A 22,583-nucleotide genomic window follows, 5' to 3' on the forward strand; every position below is an offset into this window, starting at 1 on the left:
TTTTTTTTTTTTTTTCTTTGCGGTACGCGGGCCTCTCACTGTTGTGGCCTCTCCCGCTGAGGAGCACAGGCTCCAGATGCGCAGGCTCAGCGGCCATGGCTCATGGGCCCAGCCGCTCCGCGGCATGTGGGATCTTCCCGGACCGGGGCATGAACCTGTGTCCCCTGCATCAGCAGGCGGATTCTCAACCACTGCGTCACCAGGGGTAAGCCCTCATAGAATTATATTATAATATCAATTCCTTTACAATATAATTTTTAGTGTGTCCTATAGCCTATAATATCCAAAATTCACCATGCAAATTCACCTGCCTGTGCTGTATGCTTTAGTCACTTATTCGAATTTTTATCTCTTGTCTCTTTATTCATCATATTCTTTCTGCTTGTTATTCTCTTGTAACCTGACAAATTCTTACTCATCTGTCAAAATATAATTTAAATATCATGTTCTGGGAGAATATCTTCTCCGACTCTTCACTACCACAATCCCAAGCAGATTAATCACTGATGGTATTTTGTAAATTCCCTTCTGCAGTATTCATCGTATGACTGTATAGTTATTAATGTGGTCTGTCTCTTCTAAACCAAGCTCCTTGAGAGCAGGTACAAATTTTGTACATAACCAGCACCTAGGACTATTCCTGGCTTTTTTCTGTACTCAGCAAGCACCTGTAAAATGAATGACTAAATGAATGAATGAATGACAAGAGAAATGTTGATAGCTCTAAAAGAGAGTGAAGTCTAAAAATTATCTTAATAAATATATGTCTAATACTAAAATTCATTATTATCATGTGAAATGTAAAGATGATGAAAAATAGCAAGAGAACTGCCATGAAAACATTGTGCTTCCTTAAAATTTTAAATTATAAAATGTTTCTATACCTAATAATAATTTTTAAATGTAAAATTGGAATAAAATTTTGCTTTGGGTTAGCATATTTTTAAAAAAGATTAAAAAAACAATATATTTGTGATATAGTTGAATTTAAAATAAACATAAATTTATATCCAAACAATTCATCCAAACTTCCCAAAAGAAAAGCAAAACATTTTTAAATTTTTTAAAACTTTTATAATATAATCTACCCTGTATATGCTTCAAAAAGTCCTAATTAAGATTTGATTCCAAAATAATAAATGTAATTATATTTCACATAGATTAACAGCTATCAATCTATTGTTTAGAACAGAAAGCAGGATTCAAGTATTCACAAGTCTTCCTTATGTTTCGAAACATATGTAATTCATCTGACATAAATTTTATATTTTATACATTTGTGATTTTTATAGAAAACTGTAGTAATAATGGAATTACTTGAATATTCATATATATCTCAGTTCCAAAAGCTACATCTTCTTTTGATAAGTAGTAAGGCATCATGGTCTATCACTTCATTCACTTAGTCATTAACTCATTCATCAAAGATTATTTAACTACTTACATGTTTTATGTAAAGTGCTATAGTTGCCAATTTATTTTCAACACATTACACAAATTTTCAACATACTACAACTAGGCTATGGCCTCCCACTCTATTCTGTTTGGTTCTATTCTGAATAACTTCTGCCAGATTAATTAAATTAATTAATTATTAACTCCCTTGCTAAGGACCTCCTTTGACTCCGTGTCTTAGGACAAAAATTCCAAGCACTTCTGCACGATTTTGAGGGTATTCCATAACCTTGCCCCTTCCTAGCCACCTAACTCTAGTGCCCCACATCGCTCTGCCTGACCCTTCCAGGATATTCAAGGACATCTTCATTCTTTGTACTAGGCAGGCACATTCCCACCACTATGTCTCTACTTGTGCTGCTAGAATTAACCGCAATTTTTTTTCCCCCTACACTTAGCTAAATCACATATAGTCTTCAAGGAACATCTTGTCTTCAGTGTCATCTATGACTACCCAAAACCATATTCATCTTTCTTCTTAAATAAGCACTAGACTTAATTCCAGGTTTGCATTTAAACCTACACATCAATTTGTTCTGTCTTAAAGTTTTTTCATCCTGGGTCCATTTCTGTTAAATAAAATGATTGCTTCCATTTACACCCAGTCAGCCTCCTTATTAGCACCTAGGAAGTGTTCTGTAGTTCTCTCTGACTCCTCTACATCTTTTCTCCTCATACAGATACAACAGAACAAAAGCATAAAGAAAATTTAATGTTACAAATAGGTCTTCTACAATTCTTTAAAACATTTCCCTATTTTTCATCTGAAAAAATTCTCTAAGCCTCCCCTTCAGTCCTGATTAATTTTTTGACTTCCCCTAAATGCCTTTAAAAAAGAGATTTTTATAGATTTCTTATTAAAAGATCCATTTGGGTTTGTACAAATGTACATATATATAAGAAGAAAATATGTAACAGATTTTAAATGATTCCCCAACAAATACTAATTTTTTTAAAGGCATCATAAATCGTGCATGACATATTTCAATACTGATGTTCCTTGGAGATTACTGAATTGAGTATATTAGATATTATTTGCACCACACTGATCTGAATCTACCTTTTCCAGAATTGGCAGCCAAGATACCACAAGATGTAAGTTCTTCAAACAGAGCCAGTCTCCATTTCGGGCACATTCTTTTAGCATTTGAACTGCTAAATCAGCTTGACCTTGACCCATGGCAACCTGCAAAAACAAATAACAAAACTAAAAAAAAAAACAGATCTGATAACATGTTGTAACAGAAGACTTTCAAATTATCCTGCCATACATACTGAACTAACTCAAGTCCTGTAATCAGGGTTTTAAACTTTTAATAAGAAATATCAGACTCTTGCTGTTTCCAACAATTGCCTTGTTTTTGTCCTTAAATCAGTGGCAGATTTTTAATATTATTCTATTTAGTAAAGGTATTAACATTACAGGTCTGCAAGTTATAGAATAGTATAAAGAATTCCTGAATAGTTTTTTTGTTCCTCATCCCACTAGTTCCTGCAATTCTTTTACCCTCTCAAACATGGACCTTTAAAAACATAATTTTTTATGACTACTGTCTTGTTGAATTCTTTGAGGGATTAAACATTAACAATACCGCTTCCTTGAAATCTGCTTCTCTTTTAAAAAAATTTCTCCAACATTGCACAAATTTGGCTCCCAAGCTACCTGGTCCACTGAACTGTGTCATTCTCTAGCCCTTCATCGTCTAGAAGACCCTAACATGTTGGGCCTCAAGACTCTACATTTAGCCCTCTGCTCTTCTATTCTTTTTCAGGGAGAGGAGGCAGGAAGGAGAGAGAGAGAAAAGAAGAAAGGGGGAGGGGAGAAAAAGAAGAGATGGGAGAGGAAGAGGGAAGGAGAATCCTGATCTCACTGGATTCCATTCCTGTATTTCCAATCCCTATAGTCTATCTGCACTTAGGACACTCATGTAATAGGCTAGGCCACTTTATAAAATAGAAAACATCCAAGCAGAAGCTGAAACACCCTAGAAAATAGATTCAGTATATAAGATTTCTGTATTATTTGAATGAATAGACTAGTTAAGTCCACTTAAGACTACTTAAGTCTAGGATTCTATAAAAAAGTTTTAGTCAAGGATCTAAACTGGTTGCATGCCACTTACTATACCAAGTTTAAACTCCTCCATATGTCTTTTTAAGGATAATATATATAATACGTAAGTATCAGTACAGCTATATCTGTCTTTGTATATATGAGAGAAACACATTTACTGAGAGTCCTGGCTCAAATATTTTATTGGGTACATGGTCAAAACACTTTGAAGAATACTGTTATAGACTACTCCAAACCACAGTGATCTCTCTTTTCATAATGAATACAAGATAGCATTTCATTGTTTTTTAGTTGACTTTTACAAGTATTGATTTTGCTTTTCAATTAGACTATAAAGTTTTTGAGAGTGGGAACCACGCATCTAATTCATTGCATACAAAAGCATGTAACAAAACAGGTAATAAATGCTGATATATTGATTTCTTTTTATTTTTTAAGATCTAACCCAGAACTAAGCAAATAGGAGGGATAAAACAAATACTGGTTGAACTGTTTAGATGCACATATTAGTTTGCCATTATTAAAATGCAAAAAAAAAACCCTTGAAACAGTTGAAGGCATGTACAACAGAATCAGAGGGGAATAAAAAGAATAAGTAGTTTGCTGAACTGAAATGGTAGCTAAAAGTAGGAACTCAAAATTTTCTATAAGGCATAAATTGTATGAAAACAGCTTAAAGGTTCATGAAACCTTAGAATAAAACATATACTCTAAGAAAAAAAATACATTTTTAAAAAGCACAACAGGAAATGTCACGAAGATGGTTAGCCCCTACGTCAAAAAAAAAAAAAACAACCACGGTTTCTTGAAATGAAAATTAATTTTTTGCATTAAGAATATATTATTATCCTTAGGACATACATTCAGCATAGCAACAAAAACATTAAAATAACAGGAGATTTATGATTAAATATGTCTGTATTTAAAGGTTTTACAATATTAAAAAATTTTGCAAGTACACAAAAGTCTAGAAATTCATAGAGTCAAACTTACAGTGAGTGCAAATAGTTTTATCTTTCTGTCAATATCACTGCTAACAGATACAGCCTGTAGAATAGGGCTCCCCTTCCTCAAGACATCTCACTGACAACTGAATATTGTCCTAATATATTAATACACTATAACTAGGATTGAATGAAACTCCCTAGTTAGTGCAAAACCTGTACAACTAAGCCTAACTCTCTGCTATTTTGCTATCTTCTACTTATATTCCTCATAACATTCTCACTTGTCAATTTTTGGTTGCTGTGAAAGTATTCTGCTTTTTTAATTATTAATTATTTTCCCAATGAAAAAGATTTATTTTTTTCACATGTCAAAAATTGAGGGTAAATTAATTCATTTTCAAACTTACATGCCAACTGAATTGAAAAAGAGGTGCTAATCTGAACAAACTAAAACTCAGAAATTTAGCTCAGGACAAAATGGTATTATATTAGACAAATATGTTATCTTATCAGACTTCTGGAGGTTAGAAGTCCCACTCTTCTATTGATCTATTTTTAAATCAAGGTGTCAGGGTTCGAAAATAAAGGTAGTAGTGCAGGGCTGTTCTTTCTGGAGGCTTTAGGAGAGAATCCTTCCATTGCCTTTTCGAACTTCTAGAATCCACCTACATTTCTTTGTCTGTGGCCCCTTCTACCATCTTCAAAGCCAGCAGCACAGCAATTGCTCACCTCTTTGACCTCTGCTTCCTCACATCTCCCTCCTTCACTCTGCCTCTTCTGCCTCCTTCTTAAAAGGACCTTTATGACTATATTGGGCCCAAATGAATAATCCAGGATAAACTCTCCATTGCAAAATGCTTAACTTAATTACATTTGCAAAGTTCCTTCTGGGGATCAGGATGTGGACACTTTCCAGGGACATTAGTTGGCACACCGCAACAAAAAATATCTGTTCCACTAATAGAATCAAGTATGGCAGGAAGATCAATAGCTGTAGCAAAAACAGCAGGGTAATATGTACTGACCTGATGATAACACTCTCCACTCCTCTCAGCATTAGCAAGTTCTTGGAGTTCCTGAGAAGGATCAGCACCCGGGGAAATGATTATCAATATGGGTTCAATTTCTAGTGTCTCTTTGTATAAACGTTTGAGATTTAGAGGAGGTGGGGACAACTCTTTCAGTCCTAAAAGATATATTAAAGAAATTACAAATAAATAGCAACATGAACCATAGAAAAATAATAGAAAAAGTCTATTAAAACTAATTACATGATACATAACAGATAATAACTAAGTTAACTATAATCCTATACATATTAAAGGCTTCTCACTCTAAAATCATTCACATACTAGTAAGAACTAACATTTACTGAATGCTTAATGTGCCAGGCATTTTTCTAAATGCTTTACATCTATGACATCATCTAATCCTAACAACAATATTAAGAGGTAGGTACCCTGATCACCACATTCAACAGACACAATCAGCACTACGGTCTTAACATACAATTCTCTCCCTACAAAAGAAGACTGAAGCCAACCATATTACCATACAGGTTTTCATTCATTTATATGATAACTGAGAGCCTACTCTGTGCCATGCATAAGAGGAATCAGATTTCCACATGATGTGGTAAATAATATCACTGTCATGATATAGGATAAAGAGTTATTTCTTATGTCCTTGCATTAAGAGAAAAAAAAAGTGGTATAGAATGAAAAAAATGCTTATTTTGGAGACAGAAGTATAGCTCTCAGTTTATGTTCGTTAGCTAAATGACTCTATGCAAATCACTAAAATGCACTGTGCCTTGGTTTCCTCAATTGTAAAACAGGGATAAAACAATCCATAGGTCATTTGGAGGCAAAATAGGATACAAAATAAAAATAGATTCTATTAATTCCTCACGTACTCTATGCTAAGCATACTCAAGGAAATTGAATGTCTTCCCAAAGACCACCCAACCACTAACTGCTAACTGTATTCAAGGTAATTCATCTGTTCTTTTTTCTATTCTGAAGCTCTTCACAAACTGTAAAGTCCTACACAGACAAGAAATTATAACTTCACTGTTATATTTAAAACTCTTCTGCTGAAATTTTAATGTTTCCATTATTAACGTATTTAGTAAAAGCCAAGCTAAAGAAGACCCACTTCAATTAAAAATCAAAAATACACTTGTCTGAACTGAGCTAAAAAGAAGAGTATGACACAAGGGTTTAAAAATAGAGGATTAGAATGTAACAGAATGAGTACAGAGGAAAGAAGGGCTTCCTTATATCCTCAACTGTAGAAATGAATAGATAATATTGTACCTCAGAAATCCTAAAATTGCAGGAAAAGACATTCTTAAGGACTTTTGTAACAAGCACTTTAAAATATGAATTCAATGCCATCAAGATGGGCTAAAACAGGCATTTCTAGATGACCATCCTGAAAAGACAAATTTCACACCTGAGCTCTTCCCCGTATTCTTCACAGCAGCAATAAACAATGCTAAGCAAGGATTTTCAAAGACAGAAATATTCCTAATACTAGGTGAAATTTACCCCAACAGCCAGGTACAATTGATGAATTGCTTCTAGAGGCATATCTTATGAATTTTGTTTTTAATTAAACTTAAACTGGTAACACTCATTCTTTGTAATAGAAAAGAATTCTTATATACTCGTGGTAATGTAATAAATATTTTAATTTTCATATGTTCATTTATTTATTCATAAATTCTTATAAGCATTCTAGGCCAATTAAATGTACTGTGATATGATAAAATGCATCAAGTCTTAAAAATGCACATTGCCCTTGACTCAGTAATTTAAACTATAATTAATTCAAGAAATAATTCAGAATATGAATGCAGAAGTATGTACTAGAATTTTCCTTGTAGCTCTTAATATTAGTTAAAAGCTGGGGGAAACAAGTTTTTAAAAACAGTAGTCTGAATGAGTAATTTCTGATAGTGATATAAAGGAACTGAAGTTACAAAAATGGTGAAGTAAAAGATCATGCACTTAAAAGTAGATAGTACTGTTTGAGGAAAGCATCCTATGAACTTGTTTGTAAAACTGGGAATTTTGGAAGAAAGTACTAACCATTCTGTCTCTAGACTGCTGTTCTGGACTAGAGCTGCAACATTTCCAGCCTCCAGCCAACTCTGCTCGCTTCAGACTGGCCACCACAATCCTAATTGGCAAGAACCAATTCCTTAATACCTATCCTATTGCTCCTGTTTCTCCTGAATTCAGTGGTTTTTGTATATTGACAGACTCCTTGGTTTGTCTCAAGTCTGAAGTCAAGGGGAGAGTCCGTTGGCAACCAAGGACCTCTGTTTAGTCCTGAGCAGGATTTTCCTCAAATTGTAGGGCTTGTCCCTATACTTGTGGCCCTAAATATACAAAGGTATATGGTTATACCATCCCCTAGACTTTGTCTAATTGTTGAATATTGTGCAATGTTTAACATATTAAACCATTAAAGCTGTCTGCCCATTTATCTTTATTTCAAAAATCTGAACATATGGCCAGCATATACTTGAGCTCAGTGTTTGATGGTGAAATTTAAATGTGGAAAAAATAAAAATAGTATACCCATGAAAAGTAGATTAGGCAACATGATACCATATTGTATATGCATCTATGTGCCTAAAAAGAATAGAAAGGTGTGCATAAAAATGTTAATGATGATTATCTTGTAATGATGGAAAAACAGGTGTTTCTCATCTTTTTACTCCTCTATATCTTCTCATAGATCTCTAATTAGATGTACTATGTGATAAGAATATGTCAAAATGTATATACAGATATTTTCATATAAAATGACCATAAACATTTTTATTATATGCAGTATGAGCTACTGTCAGTTTGTTGCAAATGCTCCAGAGAAGGATAGGTAATTCTGGTATAATATATTTCTCCTTATCTTTTCTAACAACTACAAGCATATCTTAGATATATTGCAGGTTCAGTTCCAGACCACCGCAGTAAAGCAAACATCGTGATAAAGCAAGCCACATGAATTTTTTGGTTCCCCAGTGCATACGTTATGTTTACACTATACTGTAGTCTATTAAGTATGCAAGAGCAATATGTCTAAACAAACAATATACATACCTTAACTAAAAAATACTTTATTGCTAAAAAATGCTAACCATCATTTGAGCCTTCAGCAAGATGTAATCTGTTTGCTGGTGGAGATTCTCGCCTCATTGTTGATGGCTGCTGACTGATCAGGGTGGTGGTTGCTGAAGGCTGGGGTGCCTGTGGTAATTTCCTAAAATAAGACAACACTGAAGTGTGCTGCATCGATTGACTCTTCCTTTCACCAATAATTTCTCTGTAGCGTGCAATGCTGTTTGGCAGCATTTTATCCACAGTAGAACTTCTTTCAAAATTGGAGTCAAATCCTGACACTGCTTAATCAACTAAGCTTATGTAATATTCTAAATCCTTTGTTGTCATTTCAACAATCTTCACAGCATCTTCACCAGGAGTAGAATCCATCTCAAGAAGTCACTTTCTTTGCTCATCTGTAAGAAATAACTCTTTATCCATAAATTTTTTAATCATGGATTTTGCAGCAATTCAGCCACATCTTCAGGCTCCACATCTGATTCTAGCTCTATTGCTATTTCCACCACATCTTCAGTTACTTCCTCTACTGAAGTCCTGAACCTCTCAAAGTCATCCATGAGGGTTGGAATCAACTTCTTCCAAACTCCTGTTCATATTGATATTCTGACCCCTTCCCATGAATCGTGGATGTTCTTAATGGCATCTAGAATGGGGGATCCTTTCCAGAAGGTTTTCAACTTACTTTGTCAAAATCCATCAGAGGAATCACTATCCATGGGAGCTATAGTCTAAGAAAATGCATTTCTTAAATAACAACACTTGAATAGCAATTATTTCTTCATCCATGGGCTGCAGAATGGATGTTGTATTAACAGGCATGAAAACAACACGAATCTCATTGTATGTTCCCATTAGAGCTCTTGGGTGACCAGGTGCATTATCAGTGAGCAGTACTATTTTAAAAGGAACCTTTTTTTTTTCTAAGCAGTGGGTCAACAGTGAGCTTAATCTAGTATACCATGTTCTAAACAGACGTGCTTTGTTGTTCCATTTATAGAGCACAGGCAGAGTAGATTTTTAGCATAATTCTTAAGGGCCTGAGGATTTGTAAAACGGTAAATGAGCATTGGCTTCATCTTAAAGTTACCAGCTGCATTAGCCCCTAACAAGAGAGTTAGACTGTCCTTTGAAGCTCTGATGCCAGGTATTGACTTCTCCTCTCTAGCTATGAAAGTCCTAGATGGTATCTTATTCTAATAGAAGGCTGTTTCGTCTACATTGAAAATCTATTGTTTAGTGTAGCTACCTTCACTTATTATCTTAGCTAGATCTTCTGGATTACTTACTGCAACTTCTACACCAGCACTTGCTGCTTTACTTTGCACATTTATGTTATGAAGACAGCTTAAAGCTCATGAACCAATCTCTGCTAGCTTCAAACTTTTCTTCTGCAGCGTTCTGACCTCTCTCAGCCTTTGTAGAATTGAAGAGAGTTAGGGTGTCTCTCTGGATTAGGTTTTAGCTTAAGGGAATGTTGTAGCTGGGTTGATCTTCTATCCAGACCTCCAAAACTTTCTCCATATCAACAATAAGAATGTCTCACTTTCTTATCAGTCATGTGTCATTGGAGTAGCACTTTTAATTTCCTTCAAGAACTTTTCCTTTGCATTTATATCTTGGCTAACAGTTTGGAGCAAGAAGCCTAGCTTTCAGACTATCTCAGCTTTGGACATGCTTTCCTCACTAAGCTTAATGAGAAAGACACGACTCCTCCTTTTCCTTAAGGCCATTTTAGTGTTATTAACTGACCTAATTTCAATTTGTTGTGTCTCAGGGAATAGGGAGGCCTGAGGAGAGGGGGAGAGATGGGGGGAACAGCTGGGTGGTAGAGCAGTCAGACACACATAATGTTTATCACTTAAGTTCAATGTTTCACATAGGCATTATCTGGCACCTCAAAAACAATTACAAGAGTAACATCAAAGATCACTGATCACAGATCACCATAACAAATATAATAATAATGAAGAAGTTGGAAATATTGTGAGAATTACCAAAATGCAACACAGAGACACAAGTTGAACAAATGCTGTTTGAAAAATGGTGCCAAAAGACTTGCTTGACACTGGACTGCCACAACCTTCAACTTGTAAAAACTACAGTAATTGCAAAGTGCAATAAAACAAGGTATGCGTATACTGACTGCAACATATGTTTTATTTGGAAAATATATGCCAATACAGAAATTATCTTTTACAAGTTAAAATGATTATCATATTATTTCTTAATTTAACAAATAGACACTTTAAACTCCATGAGGCAGGAATTACATCTGTTTTGTTCACCATTTTGTATACAGAGCCAAGCATAAATTCAATTATTATTTCTAATGTTAAAATCCCACAGAAGATAAATATATATTCATTAATCCATTTTATACAATATTTCAAAGTATTGGAACATTTTGGATTCAGAGAAAAAACTCATGAAAAACATTTTACTGTTTAAGATAACACAGGTGACACTCATGTTACTGGGAATTGCATGTTAGCCATTCCACCCACAAAACTCCAGTAAAATCCACATTGCACTTTAAGTGAACTTAGTCTATATATAATCATTGGTTTTATTAACCCAACTAATTTTGACTCATGACAGCATTTGAACTGTCAGTGTCAATCATTCAAAACTATTCAATAAAGTTAAAGGGCCAAAAATGTTCATTGCATTGTGAATTATCAAAGCGTAAAACTACTTGTAAATCACTGGGATCTTATATTTTGACCTTGACGGTTAAAATACATAAATTCTCTCAAAAGAAAAAAAGAACTAAAAATAAGTCAACGAAATAACTCTAACCTTTATTGTATTTTATTTTACTCAGACAAAATGTTGAGATAATAAAAAAGAAATAATTTGCAGTTTAAAAAGGAAAGAATATTGCTCCTATACTTTTCAGGTACCTGAGTAAAGAAAGCAGCAAGTTACTATCAACCTATTATAGTTAGCAAGTATAATTGATTCATTCTTCCTATTTCATCTCATCCTCCCTAACAAAGAGATTGATAAGAAAATTACTTTTCCTTTATCAGAGAGAAAAGGCAACTCTTAAAATGTAACACAAATATCAATAAAAAGAAGGAAAATCGACAACCACTATCTAACCTAACACACACCAACCAATTAAATGGGAAAATACTCTTTAGAAATGCAATAATACTCAAGCCTGGAAACAAACAAAAAATGTCAAACATTTTGTGGTAGAGTAAAATTCTAAAGATATCACTTTCAAAATTCCTACTCCTTGGCTGTTCAATGAAACACTAACCTAGGTACTTCTGTGAAAGGACTTTGTAGATGTAACTAAAATCATGGATCTTAAAATAAGATTATCCCACATTATCCAAGTGTGCCAATTTAATCACCTGAGCCTTGGAAAGCAGAAAAACTTCTCCAGCTTAAAGTCAAAGAGATGCAGCCTGAAGAGAGAACAGGAAAGATGAGGCAGAGAAGGCGGTCAGAGATGTGAAGCATGAGAAGAAATCAATCTGCCATTGCTGGCTATAAAGAAGGAGGAAGGGGGCCACAAATACAATCAAAGAATGCAAACGCTTCTAAAAACTGAGACAGACTTCTAAATACTCAAAATGACAAAAAGAACCTCGATTCTCCAACTGCATGGTGCAAATTCAGCTGAGTGAGTTTGGAAATGGATTCTTCCCAGAACCTCCCAATAAGAGTCCAAATGATCAACACCTGTATTTAGCCTTGGGCAACCTGGATCAGAGAAACCAGGAGGGCCTACCAGACTTCTGACCTATAGAACTATGAGATAATAAATGGGTATTGTTCTAAGCTGCTAATTTGTGGCAATTTGTTACAGCAGCAAAAGAAAATGAATACACATTTCCTTATGTCCTTCCTTTTCTCTTAGACACAGATTTCACAGGACAGATTGAGATATGGAAACAAAGATCATGGGATGGGATGTTAGCATGGATAAGAGAAGTAGAGGAATGTAAAACTAGGAAAGTTTCAAGGCTCAAAAAGACTTTTTGATGAAGAACCTTTGAGAAGTTACTGGTTCTTGTAGCTATTGCACCATCTTCTGTGAACATGAATACCTCAAGACGCACAGCATAATATTGTGCTCAGAATAGTTATTAAATCAGAATTACAGAAGTCAGAATATCTGCATCTGGTTACTGCTATTTTGAAAAATTAATGCAGTAGATTCAAAACTTCTATTTTGAAAAAGTAATGCAGTAGACTGTGTTAGTACACAAGGCTTGGTTTGTAGGATTATATTAAAGCAGCACACCTGAAAGTTTTGAGGCGTGTTCTGCTAACTTAAATCTTCAAACCAAAACTACTTTCATAAATGCATCTTTATAAGTAACTATTTTAAAGTTTATAGATTATAAAAAGGATTGCTAAAACTTAATAAAAGTCTTTCCATATGAATAATGTTTGAGAAATTACATTTGAAATCAAATCTCTAAAATTTGATTAAAAAGATAAGTGCTTGTCACTTTCCAGCAATATGAACTTTTAAAACTTATTCATACAGTAAAACCTCCAATTTTATATAAAAACTGTATTAATAAAACCACTTGACCAAATACAAAGTCATCTGGCCATATACCAGTGTATATAGCTTTTGCTTAGAAATAGGTAGAGTATAATTTTAGAAGTATATTAAACTTTCAAAGCATTTAAATATGTGCCTATCATGAGGTTTTAACTTACTGCCATTAAACCTTAAATGTCATTTAACCTAGAGATGAAATAATACAATACAGAAGTATTCCAGAGAGTAGGTAGAGGATCAAACTACAAATTCAATAAGAAAGGTCATGTGCAATGTGGCACAAAGAGAATATTTTTAAAGACAACATGGGTGAGAAAAGAATAGCCTCCTAAGAACCTCTCTGAAATTGCCTCATTTTACTTAAACTTGCATTTGAGTTATAGGAACAGACAAAAATAAATAAATGAGCAAGAAATATATCAGTTAGTGTTAAGAAATGGGTAAAGAATTAAAGCAGGTAGATGTGTTGGTACTGATTAGGTGGCCCGGAAAGGCCTCTCTGAAAATGCAACGTTAACATCTGAATGATACAGAGGAGCCAACAATTAATAAAAAAGAAAAAACAAACAAAAACAGAGAACAAACAGTGCAAAAGCCCTAAGGTGGTTTTCCCCACGAAGGCACAGTGGCAGGCAAGAAGGAAGCAAGATGAGGTTAGAGAAGAAGGTTGGGGCCAGACTGTGTGGGGCTTTGTAAGCTTATACAGTTGACCCGTAGACAATGCAGGGGGGTTATGGACACTGACCATCCACAGGCAAAAATCTGAACATAGCTTAGAGTTGACCCTCTGTATCCATAGTTCCTCTGTATCCATGGTTCCTCCATACCTGCAGTCCCACATATTCAGATTCAACCACATGCAGATCAGGTAGTACTGTAGTATTTACTGTTAGAAAAAAATCTGCATAAAAGTGGACCTGCACAGTTCAAAACCATGCTGTTCAAGCATCAATCATATATAAATCTGGAATTCATTCTAAGTGTTTTTTGAAAAGATTTTGGAGATTTTAAGCAAAAAAGAGAGATGATTTGGTTTAAGTTTTTAAAAGCCTTCTGGAGAGAATGGACTGAAGAGGAAGCGCAAACTGAGGCAGGGAGACCGATGAGGAAAGTGGTCTCTGATTTAACACACACTTACAGTGCCCATGCACCAGAAGCTGTTTAAGGCACTGGGGCACAACCATGAACAAAACAAAGCTTGTGCCCTCATGTGGCTAATATTCTAGTTGGGGAAAAGGAAATTAATAAACAGGTAAATAACAATATGTCAGATGGTGATAATAGTTAAACAAGGCAAAGGAGGATATGGAGAGCTGAGGAAAGAGTATGTTATTATATAGAGAGTGCTCAGAGAAAGTATTAACTTAAAAGATGACAGTTGAGCAGAGAAGCAAGGGTGATAACTGGGGGTAGAAATCTGCTGGAAGAAGGAACAGCAAGTGCAAAGGCCTTGAGACTGCAGAAACAAACTTGCGGCACTAGAAAAACAGGAAAAAGGCTACTGTGGTTGGAAAAGATTGAGCAAGGGTGACAGTGGTAGGAGATGAGATCTGAGGGGAAGAAGAGGTAAGACCCTGTAAGACACTAGAGGGACTCTGAGAAAGATGAGGTGCCATCAGAGAGTTAGAACGGAGAAGTGATATGATCTAACTCATATTTCAAGAGACACTCTAGCTGCTATGCTGAGAATAAACTGGAAGTGGGAAAGGAAGAAAGCCTGATATGATGGCGGCTTGAACAAAGTGGTAGATGGTAGTGGAAGTATGAGAAGTAATTAGATTCTCCACATTACGAGGATAGAGCCAAAGCTATGGCAGTAAATGAGGTGAGAGATGATGGTGGTTTGCATTAGGTTGGTAGTAATGACACCAAGTAAATGAATTCAGAGTAAGTTTTAGAGTTGGAGCCAAAAGGACTAGCTGGTAGATTGGGTATACAAAGTAACAAAAAGAGAGAAAGGATCACTTCTGAGTTTTTTGTTTTGAGCAACTGAGTGGATCCTAGTACAGACAAATCAAAAGTTCTGTATTGGTCACCTGACATTCATAAGAAAACATCAAATGAGCATCTGTATATATGATCCTAGAATTCCACAGAGAGGTTGGGGTTAAAAATAAGAGATAAAAAAGTCAGTAATTTACAAATGATATTTAAAGTCAGGAACTGAATGAGGTCATGAAAGAATGTATAATAATGAAAGAAGGGAACCCAGGGCAAGACTGCAGTGGAAGGAAGAATACTCCAACATTTAGAAGGAAGGAAGAATACTCCAACATACAGAGAAGCAACCAATAAAGGAAAGAGAAAAGGAAAATCCTAAAAGGATTGAGAAATGAAAGAGGAAACATAATCAAGAGAAGAAAGTGGAAAGTGTTTAAAGAAGGAACAAATGGATAACTTTGTTGAGAGATCAAGTAAGACAAAAGTACAGAAGTCACTATTGGAAATAGATATATGGAAGAAGATCCCATTAACCTTAACAAGAGCAATCTTGTGGAACTTTAGGGAGGAAGTACAAATAGAATGAGTTGAAGGCAGAATAAAAGTTGAGGAAATGGATTACTGTGGTCTTTGACTATGGACACACTTTCAGGATGTTTTGTTGTAGAAGAAAATAAAGAAATGGCATGATAGAAAGGGGATAGAGGGTCATGGGCAGCATTTTTAAGACAGGTGATACTAAAATATGTTTGTATACTAACAGAAAGGATCCAGTAAAGAAGGTGAAATTGATGATGCAGGAAAAAGGGATAATGGCAGGAATGAAAAAGGAAAGAGCAAATGGCTGGCCTTTAATTGGAGCAAGGACATTCATTCAGAGTAACAGAAGGGAAAGCAGAATGAGTATGAGTACCAGTGTAGGTAGCTGGTAGAACTGTTAGTGGGAAATAAAAATTTTCTGTCTTATTGCTTCTATTTTCTCAAAAAATGCTAGTAAAAGGTTACTTCAAGGGACTTCCCTAGCGGTCCAGTGGTTAAGACTCCATGCTTCCAGTGCAGGGGGTGCGGGTTTGATCTCTGGTAGGGGAACTAAGATCCCACATGCCCCGTGGAGTGGCCAAAATAAAAACAAAAAACAAACAAAAAAAACAGGTAGAGATTGTAAGATAAGTAGGATAAAGGGGAAGAAAATGTATAATATTTCTAAACTAAGGTCAGCATAGAATAAAATGTAAATTAAAAACAAATAATTCAGGTCACTGGTCTAGTTCTAGAAAAGAAGTGTACTTACCCAGAGTTTTACATGCAAATAGAGTCATGGCACTTTGCAATCTGTCTGGTCTGAGAGCCTGTACCACAAGGACCTTAAAATGAAGTGCAGAGTATTTTTAAATAATAAAGTTCCTACAACAGCTGTAATTGAACAATAGTTAATGTTAAATTAAACAAATGTTTACCACAATATTTACTATGCCTAAAACTGTCACAATAGGTATATAAAAAGACACGTCTTTAATAGCCAAAATATTACTAAAATTTATCAGATCTATCATCAAAAGTAAACATCAGCATGTAAGGGTCATAGCGTTAGCTATGTCTTCAGGAACTAATAAAGGGCCCAATGGCAGGTGAAAATAAGGGTATGTAGGTAAAGCATTCTTGGTGACAGCAGTGCAGAGGCATAAAACTCTTAAATAAAATTTTCAAACTACCAATTTTATGCTGAATCATATCTATCTGTTCCTAGATGTTTAAGTTATCAAATGAAGTTTTTCTCAGTTTTTTTTTTTTGTTGTTGTTTTTAAACACACTTGGTGAAATAGAATTCAACAAGGGGCAGAAGCACAGCCAGCAGCCTAGTTAAGAGATATAAATGGAAGGGTCATTTCCTGGAGCGTCAGCTCCTGTGTCCTCTCCAACCTAAGACTTTGGTCTAGCCAAAAGACTGAGTGGAACCCACCAGTAGGTTTCATCATTTTATTTCGAAACAAAATGGAAAAAAAAAGTTCCCTGTTCCTCACCATAAGGTCTTTTCCTTAGAGAGAACCCTGGGAAAAGAGTGAAGAACCTGTACAATCTATACCTTAACTTCTTTCGGTAAGACGTGGTCTCTATTGAGAAATCCCCCTTGGGTCAGAGGCAGAGGAAGTAAGAAAAGCTACAGTGGGAGACACCCTACCCAGAAACGTTGCCAATGATTTCACTGTCTGGACAAGGTGCCAAAAGCAGAAAGCCCTTTCCTACATATGCCCATTAAGGTTATGTGACACCCTAAAGGCAAAGCTTTTATTTAAATGGCTTCTGAGTGACAAGAGAAACATTAAATACATTTACGCGTTTAGACAATTTACCTGCTGAAATAAGGAAACTTTCTTTGCAAGAATAGATGGAAACTCTTGTTCACACATTGAATTATGATAATAAGTATGCCACAAAGCTACGTCTTCAAAACAGAGGGTCTGATAAAGACTGGGGAGAGCAATCTAAAAAATAAAAATAACCATATATACTGAGCTACAAGCAAATATAAATATACACACACATCCATACTAAATACACACACACACTAAAAAAAGTAAGTGGAAACCAATTATTGATGTTTACCATTTGTTTTCTAATTCGTGTTGGCTTATTTAATCACTTCTAGATCAGAAACAGTATGGCAGACTTATCTAATCCAGAATTAAATAAAAGCAAATATTTCCAAAGTAGTACTAAATCAATACTTGCAAGGTAACAAATCTTTTCTCTAGGTAAAAACATTTGTACCTATCTCCACCTTGTGGAGAAAAGAATACTTTCATTAAAACCATGTGCAAATTTTAACCATTGCCAGAATGGGGTTCCACATTAGAGTGTAAAAATATGCCCAGTTTCAAATCTTGACTCTATACTTTCTCAGTGACCATAAGTAAGTGACTATATCACTCTGGGCTTTAGTTTCTTTATCTGTTAAATGAGGACAACAACAGTAGCCCCCTCACAATGTTGAAAATATCTAATGAGATGATCCATTTTCAAATTCTGCATAATACCTTGAACAAGGTAAGTCATCAATAACTGCTGGCTACTCCTACCGCTTTAACCATGTGTTGCTGTACCATTAGAATAGTTGTGAAGAAAAGCAGGGAAAGGAAAGGAAGAATGGAAACATATGTAACAGATTTTGAGAGAAGTATATTTGTCTTTCATTCCCCACAAAAACAACACTTTAGCCTGAGTAAAGAATACAGACAGAACTGTTGGGAGTTAGGCTTTTTCTTCCCCATGCCCCCATCTTCACTGCCCAAGTCATACAAGGGGAAAAAACTGTGGGGAGGGGAAAGAAGGAAGGAGAGAAAGAGAGGAAAAAAACACTATATTTGGAAAACCTACATATCAAAGGCATGTAGGAATGTGGTGTCAGAATGCCTGAATTAAAATCATAGTTCCAAAACTTCCCAGCTATTTGATGTTGGATAAATTATTTAACCTGTCTACACCTCAGTTTGCTCTTCTCAAAAACAGGCATAATTATGACCTCTTCAATAGGTCATTCTGATAATAAAATAAGATAATGCATCTGAAGTATTTAACATGATGCTTGGCACATAACAGGTCCTCAGAAATATGTATGAAATTGAAAAGAAAATAGGTTCATGCATTTTGCAACTTGCTGCACTGATTCTTATTTCTCATCTGTAAAATGAAAGTTAATAATACCTCCCTCTTAAGGTTTGTGTGATAATTGAATAAGATAATTCATTTGAAAATGTTTTATAAACTAAAATGATAATAAAACACTAATGTATATTATCAACTTTCTCTGAATAGGAAAGCCCCCCTTTCCTAAATGTTTTGCATTTCTTTACTTAACAAGAAATTAGTATGTGAAAAAAACATCATTATAATTTTTAGGTTAACACAGTTAAGATTTTTTCCCAAGTGTAACCTCTCAGTAGATCAATTGTTCAAACAACTTTAACTGTATCATGATTATTATTAAGTTTGCCATTAGGAGTTCATGAAATAGTTCAGAGGTCCTGCCCAATAATTCATAAATCTCTTCAAATTCTCACTATTTTTCATAATTATTGATTTTTTGCATTCTATTAAAATTGTTTAAAGGACTAATCAGAATAATTCTTGGATATTCTTTTACCCAGGGATTTTACATCATTTTCACAAAAATATCAACACTGAGTATGAATAAGTAGCACATAAAAATATAAACAGAAATAACTCAAATACTAAAAAAATAAATCTCTCGTAGTAGAAGAGGAATACCTTTAATGTTGCCACTGCCCAGCTTCTTTCCTGATCTATCCAAGACGGAAGTTGATCACGTATTCTTTGTTGAGAGTCCTTTTTAATAAGAGCAATTATTTTCCTTAGTATATCTGGTAAAACTCAGATTTTAAAAAAATTAAAAATCGGCCAGCTAATTTTATGAACACTATTTTGAAAAAAACTCATTCTATGTATTTTTAAATTTTTATCTATTTTACAAGTCAATATGGTAAAATTCTACATAACGTAAGGTACTGGTAAACATTTAGACAAATGTTACATTCATTTTCATAGGGCTTAATCTTTTGTGAAACTTCAGTAAAACTCAAAAGTAATAAGAAACTTCCATAGAATTATATTATTTTTAATTATATTTTGCATTTCAGACATAATCTAGGTTTCGCATTACAGTTTGGATAGGTTGCTTTGAAAAATAATATTATCCATTACATGTTTAAATAGAAAATTACTAGAGAAAAAGCTAAATTTGAATAGAATTGTCAAAAGTTAATTTTTAACTTTACTTATATAAGAAAATTTTCCTAGTTATGTTACGAGGTTTGATCTTCTTTGAATTACAAAAGTGTTCTTGGAACCAAATATATATACACTGAAAAAAAGAAACCATATTAATTTCTTATATTTAATTAATATTCTCAAAAGAATACATGTCCTCAAGGACAAAAAAAAACACATATAGGTCCATTTTGTATTAGGGCAATAGAGGCAAGGATATAGTCCTCTAATTAAAATATAATTTCAACAGTAATTTAAAACTTCTCTCAAGCAAATTATATTTCATGAAATGAAAGCCAGAATTATTTTCGCTAAGAGTGAAATAATAATTTTGTTATTCTAACTTACAGCTTTCCGCAACATGTCTCCAACAACCACACCTGTAAATGTATCCCATTCCTATTAAATAAAAATATGAGAAACACACAAAAAATATTCTAACCATTTAACAAATCTTTTAAAATTTCCCCATAAGACAGCTTACAATTTAGCTTTCTAAAAACACGAAAAAAAATAAAACTCCTTTCATACCTTCCCACTTCTACTACATTAACATAAGAATGAGTTCATGTACCATACCAACATAAAACATTAAAACGAAATCTATTAGAATAATTTTAAGACAAAAATAGAACTACATTATACATGTGAGTCTCAACATCTAAAAATTTAAATGTCTTATTCAATTAGCATTTGTCACTACCTTTAATTTTTCCTATTATATACTACTCCTCACTAATAGGTAAGTAGTAAGGTGCACCAAAAGTTTAAAAATTGTGTATTTTAGGAAAAATAGAGAAAAGTACTACCATTAACTTATCTTTTCCAACATATTGGGAGAAGACTGCCATTACTCCTTTTTTAAAAAAAAATTAACCCATGTAATCAAAATTGATCAAGTGTTACAGAATCTAGAGCTCTTAGAAAATCTATGTCTTCACTCTGGGTTACCCATTCAGATAATTATGGGCACTACCATATTATTTGTTATACATTGGCCAGCAAATAAAGCCAAGACATATTAAAATTTGAGAGCAATATGGAAAAATTACCAAAGCAACATACTTCCTGCCTCAACCCACTCTGGCCACTCATTCTCCCTACTGAAGTTATACAGTCACAAATAAATAAAATACAAATTATCACTACTACTTTACGCGAGTCAAAGAAAACTGTTCTCCTTTCCCAGTGATAATTTATTTATACTCCAGGAGGAAAAACTAGGGAAAATTAAGTCTTATACAGCAGAACATATTGAGCATGGTGAAAAACATTATACAGGAGGAGGGAAAGGCATCAAAGTAAACAGTGTAAATAAAAAGAGTCAAGTTAAGTTTGGAAGAAACTATACAAGTCAGCCAGAGCATGTGGAGTTAGAGAAAAATAAAGAGAGAACAGTCACATGGAATGGTATGCATTCTTTTAACTATTCAAATGAGGGGAACCCAGAGCATAGTTAAAATCTGACCATAGAGAGTTAAAGGTTACTAGGTCAAAGTGCACTGTCCATATATACTATTCGTTGCCACCCTGGCTACTGAATGCTCACATTAATGATAATGGCATATGAATAAGAAAAATCACTTACAAATAATTTTTTTAATATTAGAAGCAAGTTAGAGATGGATTACTTAGCTCTATCTTGAAGGAAATTCTTTTCAAGTTTGAGAGGGGGTTATATGGTAGACCAGAAATGAAGTCACAGACAAAAAAAAGATAAATTATACATTAAAAGATTAACATAAACCTACAGGCTCAAAGAAGGCTTCTGAGAAGTGCCCACCCTCTTGCTTCATCTGCTGACTCTGAGCAAGTCAGTGGAGGTAATAAATAATGTAGTGGCATACCCATATTGTTTAACTTTTTTATATTTATCAGTTCCACTGCTTAGACGAGGAAAATAAGGCTGACTCTTCTGGTGCCCTGGAAAAGTGGACTTGTGTTCAGAAAAATCTAGGTAGCATGGTAAATTAGAGTTCTTTCCCTGCCTTACCATTGCTTCAGAATACTGGGCTCACCCAAAGGAGAGTAGAACTGTAAATCAGCATCTTACACTAAACTTCTAACTAAGTAAAAAATAAATAGATTGACATGTGATTTCTAGCCTTAAGTAACTTCTAATCTAACTATAAGTCCGCCCATTACCAGATTTCTATGCAACTCTTAATATTTTTCTCCTATCCTTCCACTTACATTTTCTTGAAAAAGTTCAGGATGCATGCCTCGAACGAAATGTAAAGCGAACATCAACTGATCAGCCTGAAAAGAGTAACAGATGTTATCTTGCTTTTTCTAAATTTGTGTTTTTCGAAAAGCATAGTCCTTAAATTTTGGTTCACAAAATCTGTATTCTGTCATCTAATAATCTACTTTTATCAATATAAGAAATGACTATTCAGGTGGCATCTACATATGACAACTCTTCTAAGTTGGGGATGAGAGTATAGAGAGAGTGCTAACACTTTTAGAGACAGTGCTAAGGATTAATCAGTGTGCACATCTCATTTAAAAAAAACAGATTAAAAAAAAAAAAAAAAAAAAACAGATTTAAGTAGCTGAAATATGATTGTGAGGTTTTACATTAGTCATTACTAACCAGATCAACCTTTTGCATTAGTAATCTTCAATTTGTCATTGTGTATGTTATATTCTCCTGAATATTCTGTATGCCCCTAAATCAAGAAACTTCACTTCTAGAAATTTATGCAAGGGATCAT

The 22,583-nt window shown here is 34.3% G+C and overlaps 1 protein-coding gene across 1 annotated transcript in view; it reads right to left on the reverse strand.

Moving 5' to 3' along the window:
• DYNC2H1 (dynein cytoplasmic 2 heavy chain 1) overlaps nt 1-22,583 on the reverse strand; it is a 387,388-nt gene that overhangs the window by 169,593 nt on the left and 195,212 nt on the right. The window contains exons 71-77 of the mRNA XM_024115318.3: nt 22,060-22,125; nt 20,215-20,265; nt 19,348-19,425; nt 17,433-17,564; nt 16,373-16,445; nt 5,502-5,662; nt 2,516-2,641 (exon numbers count right to left, since the gene is read on the reverse strand). Of these exons, the coding sequence (XP_023971086.1) occupies nt 2,516-2,641; nt 5,502-5,662; nt 16,373-16,445; nt 17,433-17,564; nt 19,348-19,425; nt 20,215-20,265; nt 22,060-22,125 (687 nt within the window). The remainder of the gene's footprint in view (nt 1-2,515; nt 2,642-5,501; nt 5,663-16,372; nt 16,446-17,432; nt 17,565-19,347; nt 19,426-20,214; nt 20,266-22,059; nt 22,126-22,583) is intronic.

Source organism: Physeter macrocephalus, chromosome 16 (genome assembly GCF_002837175.3).
Source record: "Physeter macrocephalus isolate SW-GA chromosome 16, ASM283717v5, whole genome shotgun sequence".
Lineage (NCBI taxonomy): Eukaryota > Metazoa > Chordata > Mammalia > Artiodactyla > Physeteridae > Physeter > Physeter macrocephalus.